General features: G+C 41.9%; 1 protein-coding gene across 2 annotated transcripts in view; it reads left to right on the top strand.

Annotated features, from left to right (window-relative positions):
• The first annotated feature begins 6,928 nt into the window (after positions 1-6,928).
• FBXW4 (F-box and WD repeat domain containing 4) overlaps positions 6,929-24,079 on the top strand; it is an 81,128-nt gene continuing 63,977 nt past the window's right edge. Inside the window, exon 1 of one of the 2 annotated variants that reach the window (XM_049645601.1) lies at positions 6,929-7,855. In XM_049645601.1, the coding sequence (XP_049501558.1) occupies positions 7,062-7,855 (794 nt within the window). In that variant the 5' untranslated portion in view covers positions 6,929-7,061. The remainder of the gene's footprint in view (positions 7,856-24,079) is intronic. The other variant, XM_049645602.1, reaches the window with a different exon arrangement.

The following is a 24,079-nucleotide window of genomic DNA, read 5'->3' as shown; positions in this document are numbered from 1 at the left end:
CCAATTGAGCCACCCAGGTGCCCCCTACATTATATATATTTCAATTCATATATATCATTTCTATAAAAATTGGTGCTTGCCAATGTCTATTTTCTCACAATGTAAAGTCAGGACAGTATCTTGGAATGACATCTTTTCTTCTGGAAAATGAATCCTGGTACAGCTATTAATTTGGGTGACTAGAGGTTTTTGTTTGAGATAACCTATGGGACATTAGTTTTTCTTTTTTTTTTTTTTAAACAAAGTTTATTTATTTTGAGAGAGGGAGAGCATGCAAGCAGGGAAGGGACAGAGAGAGAGGCAGGGGGATCCCAAGTAGGTTCTGATGTCAGTGCAGAGCCCTGCACGGGGCTTGAACTCCCAAACTGTGAGATCATACCTAAGCAAAAATGAAGAGTCAGATGCTTAATCAAGTGAGCCACCTAGGCGCCCCTAGTTTTTCTTTTTCTTTCTTTCTTTCTTTCTTTCTTTCTTTCTTTCTTTCTTTCTTTCTTTCTTTCTTTCTTCTTTCTCTTTTTGCATTTGTGGTGACAGGATAGCATTTCTTATCACGAGTCTCTATAACTCAGGAAACACACTGCCTTCACATGCATTATGATTTTTGCAAAGATTTTCTGTAAGAGTCACAAAAGGCTAAAATGAACTAAAAAAATCCATTTTATATTGTAGAACAGATTTAGATTTACAGAAAAATTGTGATGCCAGTAGAGAGAGTTCCCGTATGTTCCCATTATCAACATCTTACAGTAGTGTTATGCATTTGTAACAATTAATGGGCTGATCAGAATTCCTTAGTTTTTACCTAATGTCCTCTTTTTTTTTTTTTTTTTTTCTCCAGGATAGCACATTACATCTAGTTGTCATGTCTCCTTTGGCTCCTCCTGGCTGTGACAATCTCTTGGACATCCCTTATTTTTGATGGTCTTGACATTTTTGAGGAGCACTGGTCAGGTATTTTGTAGAATGTCTGTCAATTGGAATTTGTCTGGTTTTTTTTTTTTTTCATTATTAGACTGGGATTATAGGTTTTGGGGAGGAAGGCCACAGAGGTAAAGTACCATTTTCATCAAGATATATCAAGGGTAACTACTATCAACATGACTGATCACTGTTGATGTTGACCTTGATCACCTGGCTGAAATAGTGTTTGTCAGCTTTCTCCACTGTAAAGTTACTCTCCCCTGCCTTTCCATATTGTACTCTTTAGAAGGAATCCCTATGTGCAGCCCTCACTTTAGGAGTGGGGGTGGGTTAGAGTTATGCTTTGCCTTGGTGAAGGTAAAGTATAACACAAATTATTAGGAATTCTTCTGCATGAGTGATGTGTAAAATGAACTTTAGTATTAAAATGAACTAATATTAAAATATTAAAATGGCGCCTGGGTGGCTCAGTAGGTTAAGCATCTAACTTCCGCTGAGGTCATGATCTCGCAGTTTGTGAGTTCAAGCCTTGTGTCGGGCTCTGTGCTGACAGCTCAGTGCCTGGACCCCGCTTTGGATTCTGTGTCTCTCTCTTTCTACCCTTCCCTCACTCACTTACTCACTCACTCACTCTCTCTCAAAACTAAGTAAACATTAAAAAAATTTCTAAAAATATTAAATGAACTAATTTAATTATTTCTTACATTTAGGTATAAACTCCTAGGATTTTTAAAAAACTGATTGTTTCTATAATACATGTTCACTGCAGAAAACTTAGAAGATGCAGAAAAGTGTAAAGCAACAGCAAAAAGAACTATCCATGATTCTGCCTCTCATAGGCATCCATTTCTAACATTTGGTCATATTTCCTTCTGTTTTTTTTTCCATAAAGTAACTATTTAAAAAATTTTTAAAAATGTTTATTTATTTTTGAAGGAGAGAGAGAGAGACAAAGCATGAGCGGGGGAGGGGCAGAGAGAGAGGGGGATGCAGATTCCGAAATGGGCTCCAGGCTCTGAGCTGTCAGCACAGAGCCCAATGTGAGGCTTGAACTCACGAACCTCAAGATCATGACCTGAGCCGGAGTCGGATGCTTAACCGACTGGCGCCCCTATTTTTAAACAGTGCTTTAAATTGTTTCATATGAAATAAAAACATTTTATCTTTGAATATGACAAAGACAATGGATTCATAAAAAAAAACAGAAGATTTTGGTGGTATGTCTAACATGATAGCAGAATACAAACCTACCAACATGATATGATTCCTGAAAACAAAACTTTAGGCTCTACTCTTCTATTTATGAGATGTTCACATGTTTCTAGATGTAGTATTCACTGTTAGGCCTCTTATTTCTAATACTCTAATTTGTCCTTTTACTTGTACATGATACACATTTTTAAGTGGAATAAATAAAGTTTAATGAAACTTAGGTGGCTAGTTAAAAACTGTGGCAATAATCTAGGCTTCAAATCCCCAACTTTCTTTTTGCATGATGTGTTTGGACTCATGACAATGTGATTGTTCTTTCTGAGAGACTTTGTTGATTTTGTAAAGGTGATATGTGCTTCTTATTAAAAAATCAAGAACTACAAAAAAGTACAAAGTAAAATCCAAAGATCCTATTACCTAGAAGTAACCATTATTTTTCCAAAAAACTTTTTGACACATAATGTTACATTAATTTTGGGTGTACAACATACCGATTTGACTTCTTTATACGTTGTGCTATGCTCACACAATTGTTGCTACCATTTGTCATCATACAAGGCTATTCCAATGTCATTGGCTATATTCTCTATGCTGTGCCTTTTATTCCTGTGACTTACTCACCGCATTCCTGTGTCTCCCACTCTCCTTCACCCATTTTGCCCAACTCCCCCCCCCCCCCCCCCGCAACTACCAGTTTGTTCTTTGTATTTATAGGTCTGATTCTACTTTTTGTTTATTCATTTGTTTTCCAGATTTCAGAGTGAAATCATATGGTATTTGTCTCCCTCAGTCTTATTTCACTTAGCATAATACCCTCTAGGTCCACCCATGGTGTTGCAAATGGTATAATCTCATCCTTTTTTATGACTACATAATATTCCTCTGTGTGTGTTTGTGTGTGTGTGTGTACATACACCACATCTTCCTTATTCCTTCATCTATTGATGGACACTCAGGTTGTTTCCATATCTTGGCTACTGTAAATAATGGTGAAAGAAACATAGGGATGCATATGTCTTTTCAAATTAGTGTTTTGTTTCCTTTGGGTAAATACCCAGTAGTGGAATTACTAGATCGTATGGCATAGAAATAACCATTATTAACATCACTTCACAAAATCTGTTTGCAAATTTACAAATAAGGATAAATTTACAAAAAAGGCTCCCGTAATATGCGTCATACATACATCATTACTTATATTTAACAGAAGAAAATGAAGCAAATTATTAAACTTTGGTTAAATGTTCTTTTTGCAGGATAGATTAGTTCCTACGAATCCCTTTGAAGTTTTGCAAAAAGACTATGAATATCACTAAGAGGTTGTTGGTCCACATAGTTAACTCTTAAAAAATAACCGAGAGGTGCCTGGGTGGCTCAGTTGGTTAAGCATCCTACCCTTGATTTTGGCTCAGGTGATGATCTCACAGTTTTGTGGGTTCATGCCCCACATCAGGCTCTATGCTGACCCTGCAGAGCCTGCTTGAGATTCTCTCTCTCTCTGCCCCTCCACTTCTTGTGCTCTCTCTCTCAAAATAAATAAACTTAAAAAAATTATTTAAATAAAAAAAATAATGAAGATATGAAAGGAACTACTTTAATGCTTAGAAGCAGTTTTTACTTAGAAACCAGAACTGCTTGATGGTCAGAGGTAAAGTATAATATTATTAAGTGTGTCTTTATCAGTTGCAAGGGATCTTAGAAGACCCTGAATTCAATGCCTTATTTCATTTTCTGCTGTGTATGGCATAGGCATGGTTCAGAGTATAGCTTTGGGAGTAGACTGGCACTTAGGAACCATGTGACCACAGGCCTCAGTCTCATCTCCTGCAAAAAACTGGGTTCATAGCATCTTCCTCATGTGACTGTTGATAGGAATAAGACAATACACAGAAAGCTCTTATAATAGTGCTTGATAAATAGTGTTTAATAAATATAAGCTCTTATTATACAGAAATAATGGTGAGCATCTGAGCCAGTGTTTGACACTGAAAACTGTCATTCACAAAATAATCTCTTTCTCTCTAATTCATCTCAGATTAATTTCCCTGTTAAATTTGCCCACTCCTAAAGTTAAAGATTGGGGCCCTGAGTGCTTCACCAGTGGGTACATGGGCTCCTGTCTGAAACTGCTACCTATGTGTATGAGAATGGACAGAACACACAATTCTAGTGTTTTTACAAACCTAAGCATATGTTATGTTCTACCTATCACAGCAATAATTGCTACTCTGCACGTCACTTACATGGACATACACAAAGAGCTTTATATCTTAAAAATCCTCTTTATTTTTATTTTTTATTTTTTAGAGAGAGAGAGCGAGAGAGCAAGAGCGAGAGAGCATGCACACATAGGGGCAGAGAGAGAGAGAGAGAGAGAGAGAGAGAATCCCAAACAGGCTCCACACTCATTTACTTTCATTATAAACCCATCTTTCAGCCATAGTTGATTTTTTAAAAAGTATTCAGTACCCCCCGCACCGCCCCAAAATTTTGAGAGTAAAACATCTAGCTACCTCTCTGAGCTAAGACTATAGTTTTTTGTTTCTTTTTTTTTATGCTCAGGATTTTAGGGGTACACATTACCACCACGTAACAGATTATATGACCATTTCCCATTTTGGCTTTGCCTTTCTCCATACTGAGTAACTTTGGCTTGTATGTATGTATGTATGGTAAATCATTACACCATAAATTCCAGTTCAAACAGCTCACTTGATCTCTAGCTTGGATGTGAAAGAGGGTGACTTAATGTTTTTAAGTGATAGTTTAATTTCTCCATCAATAAAGGTAACATAGGGTGAAGAGTAAGTTACGTTTGTATGAGGGTGGATTTTAACACTGACTTGATTTATGTTGGGTTAATGAAATAATTTTTTGCGCCTTTAATACTCCCATAAAAACTAGGTCATGTGGAAAAACTCTCAGCTTTACAGAGGAATGGTTAAAAAATAGTTAAAGAGTAAGAAGTTACAAACACGTCTAACACAAATCTGAACACAAAATGTAGGTACCATATGCTGTATTCATCTGGGTCTTCCTTCCACAGTGGCTCACAGTACACAAATGTAGCAAAATCAATAAATGTTTAGTTGATGTCATTACCTCAATTTGCAGCATTCCTACCTCAATAGCCTTCTATCCTGTGAATAAATAAATTTCTCTATAATGATCTTTAAGAGATGGTCTAAATTCCTTAGCTGTACTGAAACGTCATATCAAATATTTCTTTTATGAAGTAAACCACTGGTTGGAGTTTGGGAATCTTTTCAACACAAAGCCTTTGTTGTATTTTTTTTTTTTTTTTTTGGTAAGGGTATTTTTTTGTAACAGGATTTGACCTGTAACTATTATTGAGAATTTTCTTAGAGGAGTTCAAAGCATTTTACAGGGATCATCTCATTTATCCCTCGAAAGTAAGGCAGAGGCATTATCTCCACTATAAACTGAGAACACTAAAAGGCCAAGATAGGTGGGGTTTTTTGTTGTTGTTTTGCTAAGATCAAAAAGTAATTCTAGGGCAGAGCCAGATTCCGGTCTGACCTTGTTACATGATGCTTCTGCAGCACCATAATGCAATGTAGTAGCTTTCCTAGGTCTCCCTTGGCTATCCTAGGTATTGAATAATTGAATGATTTCTCATTCATTCTTGCTCCCTGAAAATGGGTCTTAAGACGTAAATACAAAATGAAACAGGATTTGGGGTACAGGATATACAGGGATAGTCATCTTCCTCCCTCCCAAATCTTGGCTGCCTAGCCCAGTGCTGTGCTATAGAAAAACAGTTGGGGGTGGGGGGGTGCACCTGGTTGGCTCGGTTGGTTAAGCCTCCATCTTCGGCTCAGGTCATGATCTCATAGTTTGTGGGTTTGAGCCCCCTCTGTGCGGACAACTCAGAGCCTGGAGCCTGTTTCGGATTCTGTGTCTCCCTCTTACTCTGCTCTCCCCCTGCTCGTGCTCTGCCTCTCTCTCCTTCAAAAATAAATAAACATTAAAAAAAAATTTTAAAAAAGAGGAAAGAAAAACAATTGGGGCCACAAATGCAAGTCACATGCATAATTTTAAGTTACCTAGTAGTTACATTAAAATACATTTTATTTACCCAATGTGTCAAAAATGTCATCAGTTCAATATGTAATATAAAAGTATCGAGATAATTCATTCTTGTTCTAGAAGTCTTCAAAATCTGGTGTCTATTTCATACACCACACCTCAATTTGGACTAGCCACATTTTAAATGCCCAATAGCCACACGTGACTAGCGTGGGTCATGTCAGAGCATTTCTAGACTTTGGTTGGTTTTTCTTAGCTCTCCCTTCAGATTGGTGCCCTTGTGAATGGAATTCACCCACAAAAGTGGGTGGTGTGGGGGAAGGACTCCTGGGTGACCTTGGCAGAATCCACTTGCACTTTTGTGGTGACTAGTAAGAAGCCCTAGCTTTGCCATTTCCTGATAACATGGCTGGGGAGTTATGGACTCAGGATCTAAAATCCCAACTCACTATCAGGACCCAGTTCCTACCCTGCAGGAGGACCAGGGCTAAGGAAAGTGCCAAGTTCCAGGGCTACAGTTTCATGGGGCAGGGGCAGTGGCAGATGGCCTGTGGAAAGGAGGCGTCGCTCAAGGAAGAGGATGGCTCCCAAGGAGGGGAGGCCACCCAAATGGATGCTTCTTGAGGGCAGAGGCTCCAAACAGGCAGATTCGTGGAAGGCGGAAGCTCTTCTTGGGGCCTTCGCTGGCCCTTGGAGGGCCTCACATGCTAGACGAGTGGATGCATGTGCTTCCACCCAGCGCTCCCGGCGGCCAGGCCGATGGGGGAGGGGGTCTGCTCCCTGGGCCGGCCCGCACCCCGCAGCGGCTCCAAGGGCCGCGGGTGTGAGGGGCGGGTCCAGGCCTCGGCCCGCGCCGCCCCCATGTGACCCGGTCCGACATGGTGTCGCCTCCTCCCGGGGCGGCTGCGGCGGCGGCTCCGGCTCGGCTCTGCGTCGGGCCGGGCCCGCGGCCGCTCATGGGCAGCCAGGGCCACCCGGGGCCACCCGGGAACTGCGGGCCCGGCGAGGGCGAGGGCGGGGAGGCGAGGAAACTGCAGGAAGGGAGGGTCGCGAGGGGGAAGCGAAGGAAGGGGAAGGGAAAAGCGGGAGCGGGGCAAGGCGGAAGAGGAAGCGGGGCGGAAGGGAATCCGGGGCCGCAGAAGGCGAAGGAGGCAGCGGGGCTGGGGGCCGAGGCGGGAGCTAGCGCAGGCCCGGGGGAGGAAGGAGAGGGCTGCGGAAGCGTGGAGGAAAGGGAGAGAAGGATCGTACGCGGAGATGCGGGGAGCGCAGGGGCGGGGAAGGAGGCCAGAGGAAGAGGTGATGGCAAGAAGGAGGAATGGAGGGTCAGGCCTGGGCGGCGGGAGGACGCCAGGCCGGGGAGAGCACAGGGACGAGGGGGTCAGGCTTGGGGCTGCATCGCGGGGGCTGGGGCGGCGGGGGAGGCCATGGCGGCGGCGACCGAGGAGGAGGCGGCGGCCCGGGAGCCGGCCGGCCGCCCCGCTGCGGGGCCCGCGCTCTTGCGCCTGCCGGAGGAGCTGCTGCTGCTCATCTGCTCCTACCTGGACATGCGGGCCCTCGGCCGCCTGGCGCAGGTGTGCCGCTGGCTGCGGCGCTTCACCAGCTGCGACCTGCTCTGGCGCCGGATAGCCCGGGCCTCGCTCAACTCCGGCTTCACGCGGCTCGGCACCGACCTGTAAGCGCCCGCTCGCCCGCCCGCTCCCCGCCCCGGGCCGGCCGGCGTCCCGGGAAAGGGCGGGGCGCCGCGGCCTGGTCGGCCGGGGCTGTGTCGCACCCCGAACGCCGCCCGAGACCCGGACCCGGCCTGTGCCCGGACCCCTCCCCAAGAGCCCCTCTCCTGTCGGAGGCCCCCATCCGAGAAGCCTCCCGTGAGCATCCCTCAGTCGGCACCCTCCCTGGGCGGCTTCTCACAATTAGCCCGTCTTAAGCACTGCCTTCAGCTTGTAATCGTGTCTTCCCTCGCAGAGGGTGACCGACCTGGTTCCTCAGCTCCCCAGGAGCCAGGCTGGCCTGAGGCTTCGCACGCCTCCTCTGGTCCAGGTGTAGGACCCATGTCCGCCATGTGGTCTGTCAGAACGTTTTTGTGGACGGACGTTCATCCGCTCACCCTCTTCTGAAGGCTGTTGGGCTGCAGGGCTCGGATGGAATCGAATGTGGAGAAAAGGGCTCAGACCTGAAAAGGCCCCTGGTCCAAGTGTCACCCATAGTTTATGGCTTGATACAGGCAGGACACACAAAAAGGGGTGCCTGCTTATGGCAGGGGACTGGATTAGGTGTAGGTGGTATACGAAGGTTTGTTTGGTGTTGCATTTGACCTGTTTTGGGTGGGATCTGAGACCTGTGCATGGAAAACTTTGAACCACCTGAGCTGTTAAGTAGGAAGGGACGAAAATATATAGCATTGGGTGAGTAAAAGCTTTCAGACTGCACCTAACTGCATCCAGTATGGGTTTCCAAAACGGTAATTATGAAACAGTATAACAACATTAAAGAAAGTTTTTAAAACATAAAGAGCTATAATACCACCACCTTAGACAACTACTCATGATTTAAAATGACTTTTCAGTTGCATAACCCCCCGCCCATCCCTCAGTTGCTGTCTTACTGATCCTGACAAAATAGGTGCATAATAAATGTTTGTGGACTCTACCAAAACGGAGATTAAAAACATTCCTCTAATATTAAACTTTCATGATGTGTCCAGCTTTTTGCTATTATAGATAATGAATAAAGCATTTTTGGGTGATAGCTTTACTGACATATGTTACATACCATACCTATGTCGCTCAAGATTGGCTTCAGTGGATCAAAGGTTATGGTTTGTAAAATTGTACCAAGTTACAGCGGCACCAGCAAAGAAGGATTAACCAATTTCATGTGAAAATTTAAAAACTCTGCTATTTTAGTGGGCATACGATGGTGTCTCAAAGTTTTGTTGTTTTATGATTTTGCTTTTTTTTTTTTTAACCACTGACCCCAATAAATATTTTCCTATGTGTTTGTTTCACCTGTGAGATTGTCTGTACCTAGTCTTTGCCCATTTATTATTGGGGTCTTGATGTTTTTCTCATAAATTTGGAATCCTGTGGGTCATAGATCCTAGGCTCTCATCTGTCATCTTTGATGCAAATATTTTCCCCAGTCCTTTTTACTTTACTATTTTAGTGTATAGAAGTTTTACACTTCAGTATATCAGAATCTTTCAGTCTTTTGTGATTTTTTTTTCTTCTTTTACCCCAAAGCTGAGAAATTTACAATTTTTCCACAGACCAGATAAATCATTTTGATATTCTGCTGGTTTTCTTATAATTTGATTTTTTAAAATAGTTAACACTTCCATCAATATCAGTTTTGTTTAGGTGCAAGGGTGAATTCAACTTTTTTTTTTCTCCCGAAACAACTGCCTAGTTGTTACTATACTTTTTGTTAAATAATTCTCCTTCCCTTTGTTTTAGAAAGCTTATGTTGCCAATTATTAAGTGTGTGTGTGTGTGTGTGTGTGTGTGTGTGTGTGTGTGTATGTACATCTGAACTCCATTTTGTTCCACAGATATATTTTTACATCTCATACTATTGTAATATTGTTGCTTTTTGGTAGAGTCTAATATCTGTTAAGGTTATATTATCCTTGTTGGATTTTTAAAAACTTGTTTGTTTATTTATTTATTTAGAGAGAGAGAGTGAGAGAGAGAAAGAGCACTCAGGGCAGGGGCAGAGAGGGAGAGCGAATCCCTAGCAGGCTCCATGCTGTCAGCACAGAGCCTGATGTGGGGCTCAAACTCACAAACTGTGAGATCATGACCTGAGATGAAATCAGGAGTCAGACACTTAACTGAAATAGCCACCCAGGCACCCCTCCTTGTTGGATTTTTTTTTTTTAATGTGTGTCATGTCTCCACTCCCAGCCAACTCCCCAGCAAAAAAATTCTGTGCCTCTTCAAAAGTTTCTGTGGTTTTCAATGTAAAGTTCCTATATATCTATTGTTAAATTTATTCCTAAGTATTCTTAAATGTGTTATGCATTTTTTTTTTTTTTTTTTTTTTTTTTTTTGTGAATGCAGTCTCTTTTCCAGTATGTTTTCCAACTGGGTATTATTAATGATGTACAAGATTACTATAATCTTTTGTAAATTTTGAACCTGATCATTTTGCTTAACTTTTATTCTAGTATGATTTTGTCTGGTTATCCAGTTGTCAAATTGGTTATCTAGTATGATGATAATGATTCTTTGGGATTTTTTGGCATGCGGTCTTGTACCTTTGTTTCTTATAAGAAAAATTCTTTCGGTGCATCTGGGTGGCTCAGTCAGTTAAGCGTGTGCCTTTGGCTCAGGTCATGATCTCACTGTTCGTAGGTTTGGGCCCTGTGTCAGGCTCTGTGCTGACAGCCTGGAGCCTGCTTCAGATTCTGTGTCTCCTTCTCTCTCTGCCCTTCCCCTTCTCGCTCTCTCTCTCTCTCTCTCTCAAAAATAAATAAACATTTAAAAATATTTAAAAAAAAAAAGAAGAATTCTTTCAAAAAAATTATCAGTTGACCTTTAAGGGAACCCAAGCCAGCTAAGGCAAAGCTTAGCTTTCTTTCCTTAGAGAGATTAAATGAATGAATGAAAGAATTGATGTTCAGTTCTCTTTCTTTTTCCAATGGTCTAAAGAGAGATTATGAGAATGAGTGTTCATTCTGTAAGCACTAACAACAAAATGAAATGAGTTTATAGTGTAAATTGCTTTGAGACTGTCAAGTAATATGGCTTTATTATTTATTAGCCATGTGTGTTTTGATTTCTTGCCTGTGTCCTGGGATGAGGTATCTCCGACATTCTAGGGAAGTTGTTTTACCACAGACCTGATAAAGAGCAGGGTCACCGCTCGTGTTTTCTGAGTTGAGGGAAGAAGTTATGCGGGTTACAGCAGGTGGAGAGAATGTTTACCAGTGTGGTCTGTTTCTGGACAGCTGCAGAGGCGTGATAAGCCACCAAGAGAGGTGGTTGTCATCCCTGGAGGGACACAGCACCCACCCCAGTCCTCGTAGGGCATCAGGGAGCCTGGGCCCAAAGTATAAAGAGACTATGGCTGCTTGGATAGTGGCAGGACTGTAGTTGATGGTTTGGGCTAATTAACTGCAGACTGGACAGTGGGATATTTTTATGAGCACAACACGAAACTTCATTTTCTCAAACGTTACACAAACTCACCGGCCTGAGTTTTATCATCTCTAAGAACAGGAATGGCCTACCCAGTAAAATGAGGCTTAAACGTACTCCTGTGTAAGCACGAGCAGTGTTCGGCACACAGTAGGCACTCGAGAACTTGTCGTAAAATGGAACTTTTCACTTGCCTGGTTTCTCCTCTCATCAGTCTGTATATAGCAAAAGTGGAGATGGTTTGAACTGGCGGTGCTGCTTACAGACAGGAGGTGGGGGGAAACACACACACACACACACAGCTTAGTTTCTGTCACCTGTCCGGAATGTTTTTGGAAGCATGACAGCACAACCTGTGGGCCTAGGGTCTGCACTCCCTGCTGGAGAGCCTCTTGATGGTCAGAAACACAAACTGCTAAGGTTTACTGACCTTCCGGCCCAGGGCAAGTCCCATTCAGTTTGGCTGTTCCTAACCTGATCATAGCTTTGTTGAGTAAGATGAACTGCTTTGGTTCCTTGTGATTTGTTAATGGTCTTATACTTGTGCTTGAAGGCATTCTGGCCACTTTAAAACCACAAACAAATAATTTGCTTCCCTTTAAGCCTCTTGCCCAAACAGTGAACATGGGTAGGGATCCTGAGCTTTTTAAAAAAAAGTGAGCACAAAGACAGTTTGAGTCAGTCATCTGGTTTAAAATCAGTTTCGTTTGAAGGTTTTATGAAGCCTGGGGGAATAGAAAGATCTTCAATATAAAAATAAAGGAAATGTTTCATATAGGAATCTTTTAAATTTTCCCTGAAGAGTAGGAGGAAAACTAACTTAGTTTAGTCTTCACGAACAAAACAGTGAAATTTAACCCTGTCAGTTTATAATGAAGGTTGAAAGCAAGAAGTAGACAGACTATATGACAGGTGGACGAGCAGAGGTACTGTCTACAACTTCGAATAGTGAAAATGTTAACGAGCCGAGAACAGGAAGAATAAAATATACCTGTGTATGTACATCTGTGGGGGTTTTAAAAATACTTTTGCCAATCTTAATTCCTCCCAAATTAAGTCCAGTATGTTTTCAAACTTGAATTTCATTTTAAATATCCTTTGAGCAATGCCTGGGTGCTCTCTTGCATTTGCTTGTGGTAGAATTGCCTAGAATGAACAATAGGTGTTTAGGAAGTGAGGCTCTGAGGCGTTTGCCCTGGCATGTATATTCATTCCTCAGCCAGGGTCTTGCAGGCTTGGAGCTCTTTGAGGCTGGGGAACGGGGTATCTATTTCAGTGATGATTAACGTCCAGAGTGGGGAGATGGACACAGATAAGCAGAGTGTGTTTGTTTGTTTTAAAATGATTGCACCTAAGAGCATTTTTTTGGCCCAGAAAGCATAAAGTTTCCTTTCCTAACTCTGACCTGGAGAAGGCATTGCTGCCTGGTTACATTTAAGGTCTAAACAGTGATTTTCAGAAAACAATTAGCAACTTAAAGTAGCTTAGGCTTTCTCCTTCCCCTTTCTGCCTTGCCTAGGAAGGGGCGTCCCTTACTTGTTCTCTAGTTGACTGAAAAGTTTCATAGGTGGATGTATTTAACTGTAGTCGTTTTGAAAAGGCCTTATTTTTGATGGTTTTGTTGAGTCAATAGAAGTCGAGTTCAGTTTACGTGCTTTTTAAAATAAATAAAACAATACACCTGTGGAAGCAGGCCTAGTACAGTTAGCATCTCCAAATGCAAACTGGAAGAATGGAAGGTCTTTTCCTCCAAGACCTTGAGAATATAGAGCTGCTTGTATCCTTTACAGTCTTGTAAAACTGGAATAGTAGGGGATGCATTTTCTAGCATTCAGGGCAGAAACACGGAGAAACCCAAAGTCTTCACCGTTTCTAAGATGAGCAATTCCTATTGGAATGCGATCTCAGAAAATATTTCAATACACCATACTTTGAATTTTCTGTGTCTGGTACCTTCACCTTAGGTAAAGGTTGTGAGCTGCTGAAATCAAACTGACAATGAGGTTACTGAGGAAGCGTACAGGTCTTTGAAAAAAAATATTTTGGAGTGTTTGGTGTAAAATTACCCTTGTGTGACAACCTTAACTCTGGCTCTGGGTTGACCCTGGCATTGGATTAGTTCTGTTTACGAGTCATAACGATAGAACAGGGAGTATTTAGGCAGACTCTTCTTTTTTTTTTTTTTTTTTTTTTTTTTTTTAAATTTAATGTTTATTTATTTTTGAGACAGAGAGAGACACAGCATGAATGGGGGAGGGTCAGAGAGAGAGGGAGACACAGAATCTGAAACTGGCTCCAGGCTCTGAGCTGTCAGCACAGAGCCCGACGTGGGGCTCGAACTCACGGATCGCGAGATCATGACCTGAGCCGAAGTCGGCCGCTCAACCGACTGAGCCACCCAGGCACCCCTAGGCAGACTCTTCTTAAGACCAGTACATTTTGAAAATTTAAGATGAGGTCAACTGTTTGAAAAAATGAGGACAAAGCCAAGTATTGAATTTTCAGTGAAAATTGGCATATCCTTCACTTTGATCCACAGGAACACATTTTTGCTAAGTTCCAGAATTTATCTCAGGTGCATCAACCATCAGGTGAGGTTGAGAATCCAAAGATTTGGTTGCCCTTTCTGTTCAGCAGTCTTGTTTAGATTTGAACAGGATTCAGATGGAACTCTGAAACAAGGTGGTTGTACTAATTAAGAATATGTTCATGAATCCTGAATCATGTGAACGCCTGAGCTGTATCTGAAGCTGAGGATGAGACTATCTGGAGAAAGAATTTACCTCTTGTTAGAGTTTAGCTGCCTTGTCTCAACTTTGAGTCAGTTCTTCATTATATCCAAACCATCCACATTGCCCTCCCTGGAAGTCTGGGCCACCCAATGGGCCTGCCCCTCTTTAGCCCACAATTAATTGCCAGTACATTCTTTCTTCTTCTCCTTCTTTTTTGGTATTTGACATGAGCTCAAATTGCTGAGAAAGGTGACAACTGTGAAATGAAGACAGGGCTTAGAGACACCTTAAAAAATACATGCAAAGGCCACTAAATGACAAGAGCAGACTGCCAGGCTCTTTCAAAACATCACCACGTCTGTTGACTTTCCATTCCTTGTCTGCAGCACAAAATTGGAGGTCAAAGAATCATAGGAGTTAGAGATGGAAAAGACATTTGGGGTCAGCCAGTTCATCCCTCCGCCTTCTTCTGCCCCTGATTCCAAATCATTCCTTACATTATATTTTCTCCTCCAGCTCTTGTACAGTTTTCACGGTCTTCACTCAACCCCGGCTGTCACCTTTGGGGAATGATGCTGGAGGCTCCATCCAGTTTCTCCTCGGCAGAGAGAGATATTGCCTCTGCCCCCAGTTGACATTCATGAACTTCTTTGTTGGTGGTCTCAGCTGAGAGGCCGAAGACTAACTGGAAGTCTCTCTGCTGCCTGGTGTTGGGGCTTTTCTAACAGAACCGAAGCACATTTAGTGTGTGATGATGTTGGGGTAGGGCAAAAGGGCTGGGATACAGCGTAGTCATTGTTGAATTTGTTCCTAGACTTTTGTTTTGCAAGGCTCTTGACCTGAAAGGAGGTGTGTGTGTGTGTGTGTGTGTGTGTGTGTACAAGGCATGTGGTATTGGGGAGGTGAACAGAGACAAGGAAATTACACCGAACTGGAATTTGGTAAAAATCCAAACTTGGAAATTGGTGGGTTAAGCAAACAAATAAAGGATACTAGTCCTGTGAAGCAGAGAATTATTTCAAGAAATGCCTGTTAGGGAAGAAACAGAGTGGTGGCTGACTGTAGAAGTTTCAGCTTATAGTCAAGTTGAGGGGATCAGATGGGTGGAGGCAAGTATTTTGGCTAGGGGACACTGTGGCTTTTGGGGTCTCGGCTTTAAGAAAGTAGAGAAAGAGAGGTCTTATGTTCACTGGCTGCATGGTTTGGCAGGGGGAATGGTCATTTTTAGAGGCAGCTTAGGAAGGTTACCCCCAGCTCCCCATCTTGTTCTAGCAGCTGTTGGGAGCAGTCCGAAGGGGGTATTATATTTCTTCTGGTAACTCTGCCAAGAATGAGAGGAAATCCACAATCTGTGGGCTTTTTGGGGGGAATGGGGATGGGGTGGCAGGTGATGGGACAGGGAAATTAAATTGTTTTATAGTAAATATGTTGAGATACTTTTCCTGGAAAGCTTTTTCACCAAAAAGAATGGTATTTCCCCCGGTTCACTAGCTCGTAATGGGTTCTTTCCCTCAGAGAAAGGGAAATAGTCCTCTTCCAGTACATCTTTTTCTTTCTTTCCTGTAGCTCCAGCTTTGACCTCCCATGTTGCTTTGAATTATTTTTTTTCAGGAAGTCCATAATTGAAAAGGTGGGTCGAGAGTCAGATACGGGTGCTGTGTGTGCATTAAGAGGTGCTGTGTGCACCTCTGTCTAGAAGTGAGTTACTAAAGAAGAACCTCTCATTTATCCATTATCTTGGCTGTAGTTTGACTTTATCATAATGGCCTAGAAACTAGAGATGTAAAAAGTTGCTGGGTGGCGTCTGGTTCATGTTCTTTCCATCCCTTCATCCAGGCTGGAAGGGCACCAGGGATTTTCAAGCCTGGCTACTTGGGCTGGGAGCCTGTTTTAGTGATTAATATGGAACACAGTTGCAAGATTAAAAACAATAAAAAACAACCCCGAGAAGCAGAGCAGTGTAATTATTCCTTACATTTCAGATGGAGAGCCCAGGGAAAAGTCATTCTCGAGGTATGAGAACAAAGTCCACTTGTGAAGCTGCTAGTGCCTAATTCATGACTCACTGAGAGGACGGCCTGTTCACAAAAAATAGTGGCATCTTTCTTGCTGTTGTTTTTTTTCTCAGAAACTGCTAGGTCAGCCTTTCTGAAAGTTGTGCTGCGGGATTCTTGAAAAACTGATTCTGTGATGAAATGAGTGCAGGAAATGCTGTGCTCCACATCCCTTCTCTTTGGGGTTCACAGTGCCCACTGGTAAATTAAAGGCACTGAGAAGTCCTGTGATAGAGAGACCTGTTTAATTTTGTTTCGGTCAGTGTTGTCTAAAGCGTTTTGATCATAAAATTTGCCTACCTGCTTAATATCTCTTAACATCTTGGAGAGCATACATGGTCAAATACAGAACTTGACCAATAGTAGGAGGAAATGAATGTGAGTGTGAACACATTCCTAAATCCTCTGCTCAGGGTTATGAATTAGTGTTATGCCTAGTGCTTCTGAAACTTCTTTGGACAGCTTTGACACGTGGTACCACATTAAGGTAATTTATCTGCTCAAGTTCCTTCCTTCGAGCCTCTCTAGCGTAAGAATTTGGGGGCTCTGGTTGCATTCCTGAAGGTGTGGTGTATTATACATTTTACGAAGGGCCTTTGGAGCTAGAAGGTAGCATGTCCAGGCTCCTGAAAAGCTACGGGTATTGTTGAAAGTGTGACTTACCAAAGGGAGAATTGTACTTTTGAGAAGTAACGTAAGCAATGCCTAAGCAGTGTCTATCAGAATACCAATCACACTAGGCCCAGGGTTCTCCCCTTTTGTGTCCAAGACATTTGTATGCTGTGAGAATTTTTGGTAGTACGTTAAAGGATTAAAAGGTAATTTTTTTTATAAAACAAGTTTTAGAAAGTTGAAAAACCTGTGCATTTACTTATTTACCATCTGGTGTGTTACTGTTTGAGTGAACTGTTTACTGCCCTGACCTTGTTCTCTTATATCCTTTGAGGTGAAGTTCATATACGTTCCTCCAAACACACAGTCTTCATCTTATTTGCAGCAGATGGGGTCATGGGCCACATTGTGGCTCAGCGGTTGGTCTGACAGCAATCTTCATGAAAGTGTGGACCTTTCGTTGAATGAAAGTGAATTCTAGAAATTAAAGTTTGACAGCACAGGTATTCAGGGTTGCTGGTATACCACTGCTCTGCAGTGTGCTGGTTGGGATGTACCTTTAGAAGTGCTAAGAGGTTAAGACTTGATCCTGTAGAATTTATGGCCGTATTGGCCAAACAAGACATACAGCTGAAAAAAGTTAACAGTGCCTCAGTTTAGGGTATTGGGGGTTCAGTCTGGGGGTTCACACGAGGGGGAGAGGACAGTTTACAGGAGTCAGGGAAGTAGAGGTGTAAAGCTGGTGCCCAGAAGAAGGAGGCAAGCGTTTGGCAGGGACAAGGTAGGCTGGTGCCGGCAATATAGGAGAAGGTGTGGGTGTAGGAACGAATGTGGAAGAGATGGACTTGGCTGGAGTTCACTTGCATGGTGTGGGACAATGGGAGGTGAGGTCGAATGAGTAAGGTGAGTTGACATTTGGAGGCCTTTCAAGGGGCTGGTGGGGTCTGCTCTTTGCTTTCCTCGTGCGTGGTCCCGTCCTCATTGTAGGGAACAATCTCACTCCACCCTGGGTGTCGGGGCTGTTCCCCTGTTTCCTGGCCAGAAGAGTAACCGATTTAATACAATATAATGATTTTTCTTTGATTTTTTAAAAATCTTAATGATAGACCTCTGTTTTTGAGGCCATTGGAGGATTTAGTCTAACGCAAGTATAAATGAAGAGCTAGAAGTTTCTTGTCTTGGGCTGTTTAAATTCTTGTACACTGCCAGATGTACTACCACCCTTGCCCCCAGTGTTAGCGTGCTATCCTGGGTGTTACCATTTTAAAGGGACCCCTCAGGAGTCTTGGCAGCGGATTAACTGCCCCCTCCCCAGCTGTGATCTGTTGGCAAGACTGTAACAAGTGATGTTTGTACAACCAAAGATGATATACTGTGGCTTAAGAAGAATAAAGTGGACTATGTTTTTAGAAAGAAAGAAAAAGAGAAAGAAGGAAAGAAAGAAAGAAAGAAAGAGAGACTTGTATATTAAAGCCAAATTCTTAGTATTGGTAGAAGAACTTGTAGGTATAGGCAATACAGCGGGCAAAAAATCTTCCTGGAAAGCAAAATCAAATAAATCAAGAGACAGTGTTAAAAGTGCAAGCCCCGAGCATCATTTTGCACAGCCCTGTGTCCCCTCCTGAGCCCAGTGCACCCCGAGATGGCCTTGCTCTACATTTGTGGTCAGGTCCCCTTCTCTCCCCAATTCCCAAATCAGCAGGTAGTTGTGCTTACGGAAGTCGTGCCAGTCATGAGGGCGGCAGCGTCTGTGGCATCTCAAAGGGAACCAAACTGCAGGATGGGGCAGGGAGGGAAACTGAGTTGTGATCCAGGAGTTTACTGATCTTCCAGACCGTGCAGGTTTAAGACCTCTCTGATATCCCCACACTTCCCCCTCCCTCACCCCAAGGCATTTTTATTCAGACTAGGTTTATTTATTTGCTTTGAGTTTGGGGTGTGAAGGAGGAGAGGTGAGATGAAAGTGGACTCCAGATAACTGCCTAGATTAATTTCGGTCCCTCTGGACTCAACTTGTTGCCAAGATTTTAAGGGGCCTGATAGCTTACCATGGGTGCGTGTTGTGTTGTTTTTGTTTAAAATAGGTCATGCGCCCAGGAATGCAGTCAAACTATAATGGTGCCTGCCGGAAAGCTGAGAGGGAGGGGGCACAAGTGGGAAATGAGCCTGAGGCAAGAGAAGGAGGGCTGGGAAAATGGAAGTTCCACCAGGCCCACAGGCCGGTTAGAGATTCCCCTGAGTGTTAACAGCCCCGTGAGAGGTTTATTTACAGGGCACTAATCGTTTTGGGGGGAGCACCCCCACTTTACACTAGCAAGTGTGTTGGAGAAACTGCCAACCAGAGAGCATTTCAAAGAGGGGAACAAGGGTCCTTCTAGAATTCCAAGGGGCACCTGCTCTTGTCTTCTCAGGCACATCTGCTGCCTAGTTCCGCCGACCCCTTTGACTGGACTGTGACAGGTCCCACAGGGAGGGAGGGGTACCTGTTTTCAGAGGAAGATTTTTTTTTATTCCTTCTGATTTCTCAGGTGCTAATAAGAATATACATATGATCCTGCCACCAGCTAGGGAAACTAACCATCAAAGATGATGGAATGGACAAAAGGGATGAAAAAGCTGAGCTGTTAAGCGGCTTTCAACAAAGTGGTACTATTTCTCAAGTCAAAGCCAAAAGGAGTGACTTAAAAAAGTCAAAATTTGATTTGAAGGACCAGAGCCAAGTACTGTGATTATGGCTTTCGTTGTGGGAGAGGACATCTGCACCTGCTGTTTGGTAGCAGCTTCTAAAGTTCAACTTTGAAAGTTTCTTGCTGCTGTGATCAGGCCCCCAGGGCAGTGCTTTGACCCTTAGTAAAGTGTCACTAAATGGTAGTTAAGTGACTAGAGAGAGAAGTATTGTCCTTAACTCAGTTCAGGAAATATATTGATTCTTTCCTCCTTGCCTCCTTCCTGCTATGATCCAGAATATTCAATTTTTGGTTTCACTTCCACGTATTAAATTAGACCTAACTCAAGAGGAGAGGTTAACTACAAAGGATGTCTTCTTTTATATCTGGGAAGGATTTGCAGATAACATTTGACAGGGAATCTAATCTTTCTCATTAAGAGTTAAGTTCTTTTGGTCCATCCTATTAACTGTCTTTTACTTTCCTTAGTTCTTCATCCACCTGGTGGTGTGGGTTGCTCTCTAGCAATGTGAAACCAGGGACTGAATTCACCCAATGGACAAATTCAGTAATACATTTTAGCTTTAACGTGTGCACACCCAAACCCTAATCATTCAGCCTGAAAGAGGACTAATGTTTGACATTAGAAGAACAATTTTTAATAGTTGTAATTAAATTATTTAGAAGAAAAATAAATGATTATTGAATTAGCTTCAGGGAAGACACCATTAATCGATATTAACTACTACATATACTTATATTTAAAGAATTGACCAACTGTACTTTGTTTTAGTTGTCATTTTAAAGCCACAATTGTAAAAAAAATAAATAAAACAACAATTGTAAGAAATACTATCCTCATTTCTTGGGGGAAGATATTGACCATTAGAAAAGTTAGGTGACCAGAATTTTATAATTAGTAACAGGCAGAACTGGGATTTAGATCTTAGTTTCCTAAGTGTGCCTTTTGAGCTTTTCCCACAACTTCATTTATTCTACTCTTTAGTTAAAGGTAAATTGAGAGACCTAACTATCAACAATTATGTGAGAGACAGATACAGAAATATATTATGTGATATATATATATATGTGTGTGTGTGTGTGTGTGTGTGTGTGTGTGTGTGTATATATATATATATATATATATATATATATATATCACTCCAAAGTACCATCTATTTACCTCTTCTGACATGTTGTTTATAGAGACATAATTTTCTGTAGTGTCTCTTCACCTCTACCTTTATAAATTTGACTTAGCTTTAAAATTACCATTGCTTGCTATAGTCATTTCCAAAACGTTTTGCAGTCCCCACATTTGTCATTTCTAGTGGCAATATATTCCATTGCATTAGTATACTGGTCTCCCCCACAGACAAACATTTGGGCTATTTCCAGGTTTTAGCTCAAATATATAGCCACAACTATAAATATCTTTGTAAAAATATATTTTTCTTTTGAGTTATTTCTTTGTGATTTAGTGCTCAAAGCGGGAATGCTGGGTCAGAAGCTGTCATTTAACAATTTTTCTCGACAGAATTCCTCTCTGAAAGACTGTACCAGTGTGCTACTAGCAATATATAACCAAACCCAAACCTTTCTATCAAACCAAAGCCAAGTTTCTGGTTTTTCCCTGTAATAATAAATGTGCGGTGGCACTTTAATAATTAGTTTAATATGCGTGTATGTGTTAATGTTGTGGGATGTTTCCCCAGTGTTTCGTCACATGGACACCATGTGATTGTTCTTACCTGCTGTTGGGTATGGATGACAGGGTATTAGAGACAGGATGTAATTCCAGTAAATCTCTATCTGCCCCTTAAAAGTTTTAGAGGTACAACTTGTACCTATAGTATTAATTGTTAATATTCCCATACTCTGTTGTTTTCATTTTAAACTCTTTAACCTTCTGCTCAGCATGTATGTATGTATGTATGTATGTATTTTTTAACATTTATTCATTTTTGAGAGACAGAGAGACAGAGCATGAGTGGGGGAGGGGCAGAGAGAGAACGGGGGGAGACAGAATCCGAAGCAGGCTCCAGGTTCTAAACTGTTGGCACAGAGCACGACGCCGGGCTTGAACTCACGAACCGCCAGATCATGACCTGAGCTGAAGTTGGATGCTTAACCAACTGAGCCACCCAGGCACCCCAGTGTTTATTTTTTTAAGTTTATTTATTTATTTTGAGAGAATGAGGGAGGGAGAGAGAGAGAGAGAAAAGAGAGAGAGAAAGAGAATGTGAGCGAGGGAGGGGCAGAGAGAGGGAGAGAGAGAATCCCAAGCAGGCTCTGGGCTGTCAGACGCTCACAAATGATGAGATCATGACCTGAGCCAAAATTAAGAGTCAGACGCTTAACCCACTGAGCCACCCAGGTGCCCCACTTGGGATAGTATTTAAAATTTAAACACTTTAGGGGCAACTGGGTGGCCCAGTTGGTTAAGCTTCCAAGTTCGCTCAGGTCATGATGTCATAGTTCGTGGGTTCAAGCCCCTCATCATGAGGCTCTGAGCTGACATCTGAGAGCCTGGAGCCTGCTTTGGATTCTCTCTCTCTCTCTCTCTCTCTCTCTCTCTCTCTCTGCCCCTCCTCTGTTCATGCTCTGTCTCTCTCTCAAAAAATAATAAGTAAATAATAAAATAAGTAAATACAAATAAAATTTAAACACTTTAAAATCTTCCAGTTAAAAAACTTTTATTATTTTTTATTAAAAATTTTTAAATGTTTATTCTTGAGAGAGAGAGAGAGAGAGAGAGAGAGTGCGCGTGAACAAGGGAAGGGCAGAGAGAGAGAGGGAGACACAGAATCCGAAGCAGGCTTCAGACTCTGAGCTGTCAGCACAGAGCCTGATGTGGGGCTGGAACCCATGAATGGTGAGATCATGACCTGAGCCAAAGTTGGAAGTTTAACCGACTGAGCCACCCAGGAGCCCTGAAAAGCTATTTTAAATTCACTTTCATTTTGCAAGGATTTATTATATTATTTATGAGATGTAAGAATCTAAATCAGTTTTTTTAACCTATTGATTTCCAGTTTTATCACCAGCATTATTATTTTAATGGGTATTTTCTTGTTCACCAAAATATTACATTGTAGAAAAATTGGAAAATATGTAAAAATGCAAAGAAAATAAAACACCCAAAGTTGGCTACCCACAGTTAACTATTTTAGAGTATATACTTCCCACGTTCTTTCTAGGCATGTATATTCCTCCTCCTTCTTTCTCATAAGGTTGGGAACATGGTATACAAACCCAATAGCACTGATGAAGTGGAGATTTCTTTCCTTACTTTAAAACTTTACTTTGTTTGTTATATATTGGTTTATATCAGTTTGGGTCATTTCTGGCTTTCTGTATTTAAATTGCAGTATCAGCCAGTTTGCTTATTGCTTATTTCCAATGTCGTCTTTTTTTTTTTCCCCCGACGTCTTCTAATTGGATAGAATACAGGAAGTACAATTGCTTTATCATCAAATGCTTATTGATACTTACTATGCATAAAGCATTAGGTAAATGAAAACAGTTCCTGGCACATCATAAACACCACATTAAATGTTTGTTAAATAAATTATCTTTGGAATTATGATCCAGAGAGATTGAAACATTCTAAATCATTTTTTAAATAGTGTTCAATGGGATTAACTAAACTGTATTTACTATGTTGAAAGATTTTCCATAGTAAGGTCTGAAATAAAAATATCGGGGCACCTGGGTGGCTCAGTAGTTTGGGCGTCTGACTCTTGGTTTGGGCTCAGGTCATGGTCTCACAGTTCCTCTGTTCGAGCCCCATGTTGGGCTCTACGCTGGCAGCGTGGAGCCTGCTTGGGGTTCTCACACCTAAATAGAGATATAAGGATATTTATAACAGCAGTAGTTATAATAGCTAAAGTCTGGAAGCCCTTTAAATGTGAATCAGTAAAGGACTGGTCAAATGATGATTGAGTTACACAATAGAATTCTATGCAGCTGTTAAAGAAAATGAGATGGATCTTAATGTATTGATATGGAATGCTTCCTGAGATATATTGTTAAGAAAGCAATGAGTAAAATAGTGTACTATTTTTTTAAATTAAAAACTGGGTATATGTATAAATACATACCAATATAAATGCATCTACAGTATCTATCAGTCTATTGGCATTTTTTTTTACCCTGTGGATGTATCATTTTGTTAATCAAAAACAATTAGTTTATACAAATGAACAAATGAGATGAGATCAGGAGGTAGATAGAGTATTATTTATCTAGAAACGGATTAGGTATCTTCTCTTTCTGCCTACCAAAACCATCGTTTTTAATCTGTATTTGTCATAATCTTGTAAGCAGGACTTCACGGCTGCCTTTTGGTAAAGGGTAGTCAGTGTGAAGGCATAGCAGAGACGGGAGGAAATGCATGTTTCTCTCTTCTTTTCTCAATAGACCTGGTAGTTACCACTCCGTGTCCCAAGCAGCATACCCTGTACTGTCCAGTGGAGCAGGCCAAGGAAACACAGGGGAGCTGTGGGGGCCTAAAATGAAATTTTCTTTTAAAAAAATGCTTGTTTGTTTAGAGAGTGAGGGAGGGGCAGAAAGAGAGAGAGAGAGAGTCCCAAACAGGCTGCATGCTGCCAGTGCAGAGCCCCACATAGGGCTTGATCCCACGAACCATGAGATCATGACCTGAACTGAAATCAAGAGTCAGACGCTTAAGC

The sequence above is a fragment of the Panthera uncia genome, chromosome D2 (genome assembly GCF_023721935.1).
Source record: "Panthera uncia isolate 11264 chromosome D2, Puncia_PCG_1.0, whole genome shotgun sequence".
Lineage (NCBI taxonomy): Eukaryota > Metazoa > Chordata > Mammalia > Carnivora > Felidae > Panthera > Panthera uncia.
The sequence above is the reverse complement of the archived record's forward strand: the minus strand, read 5'-3'. Positions and strand labels throughout refer to the sequence as shown.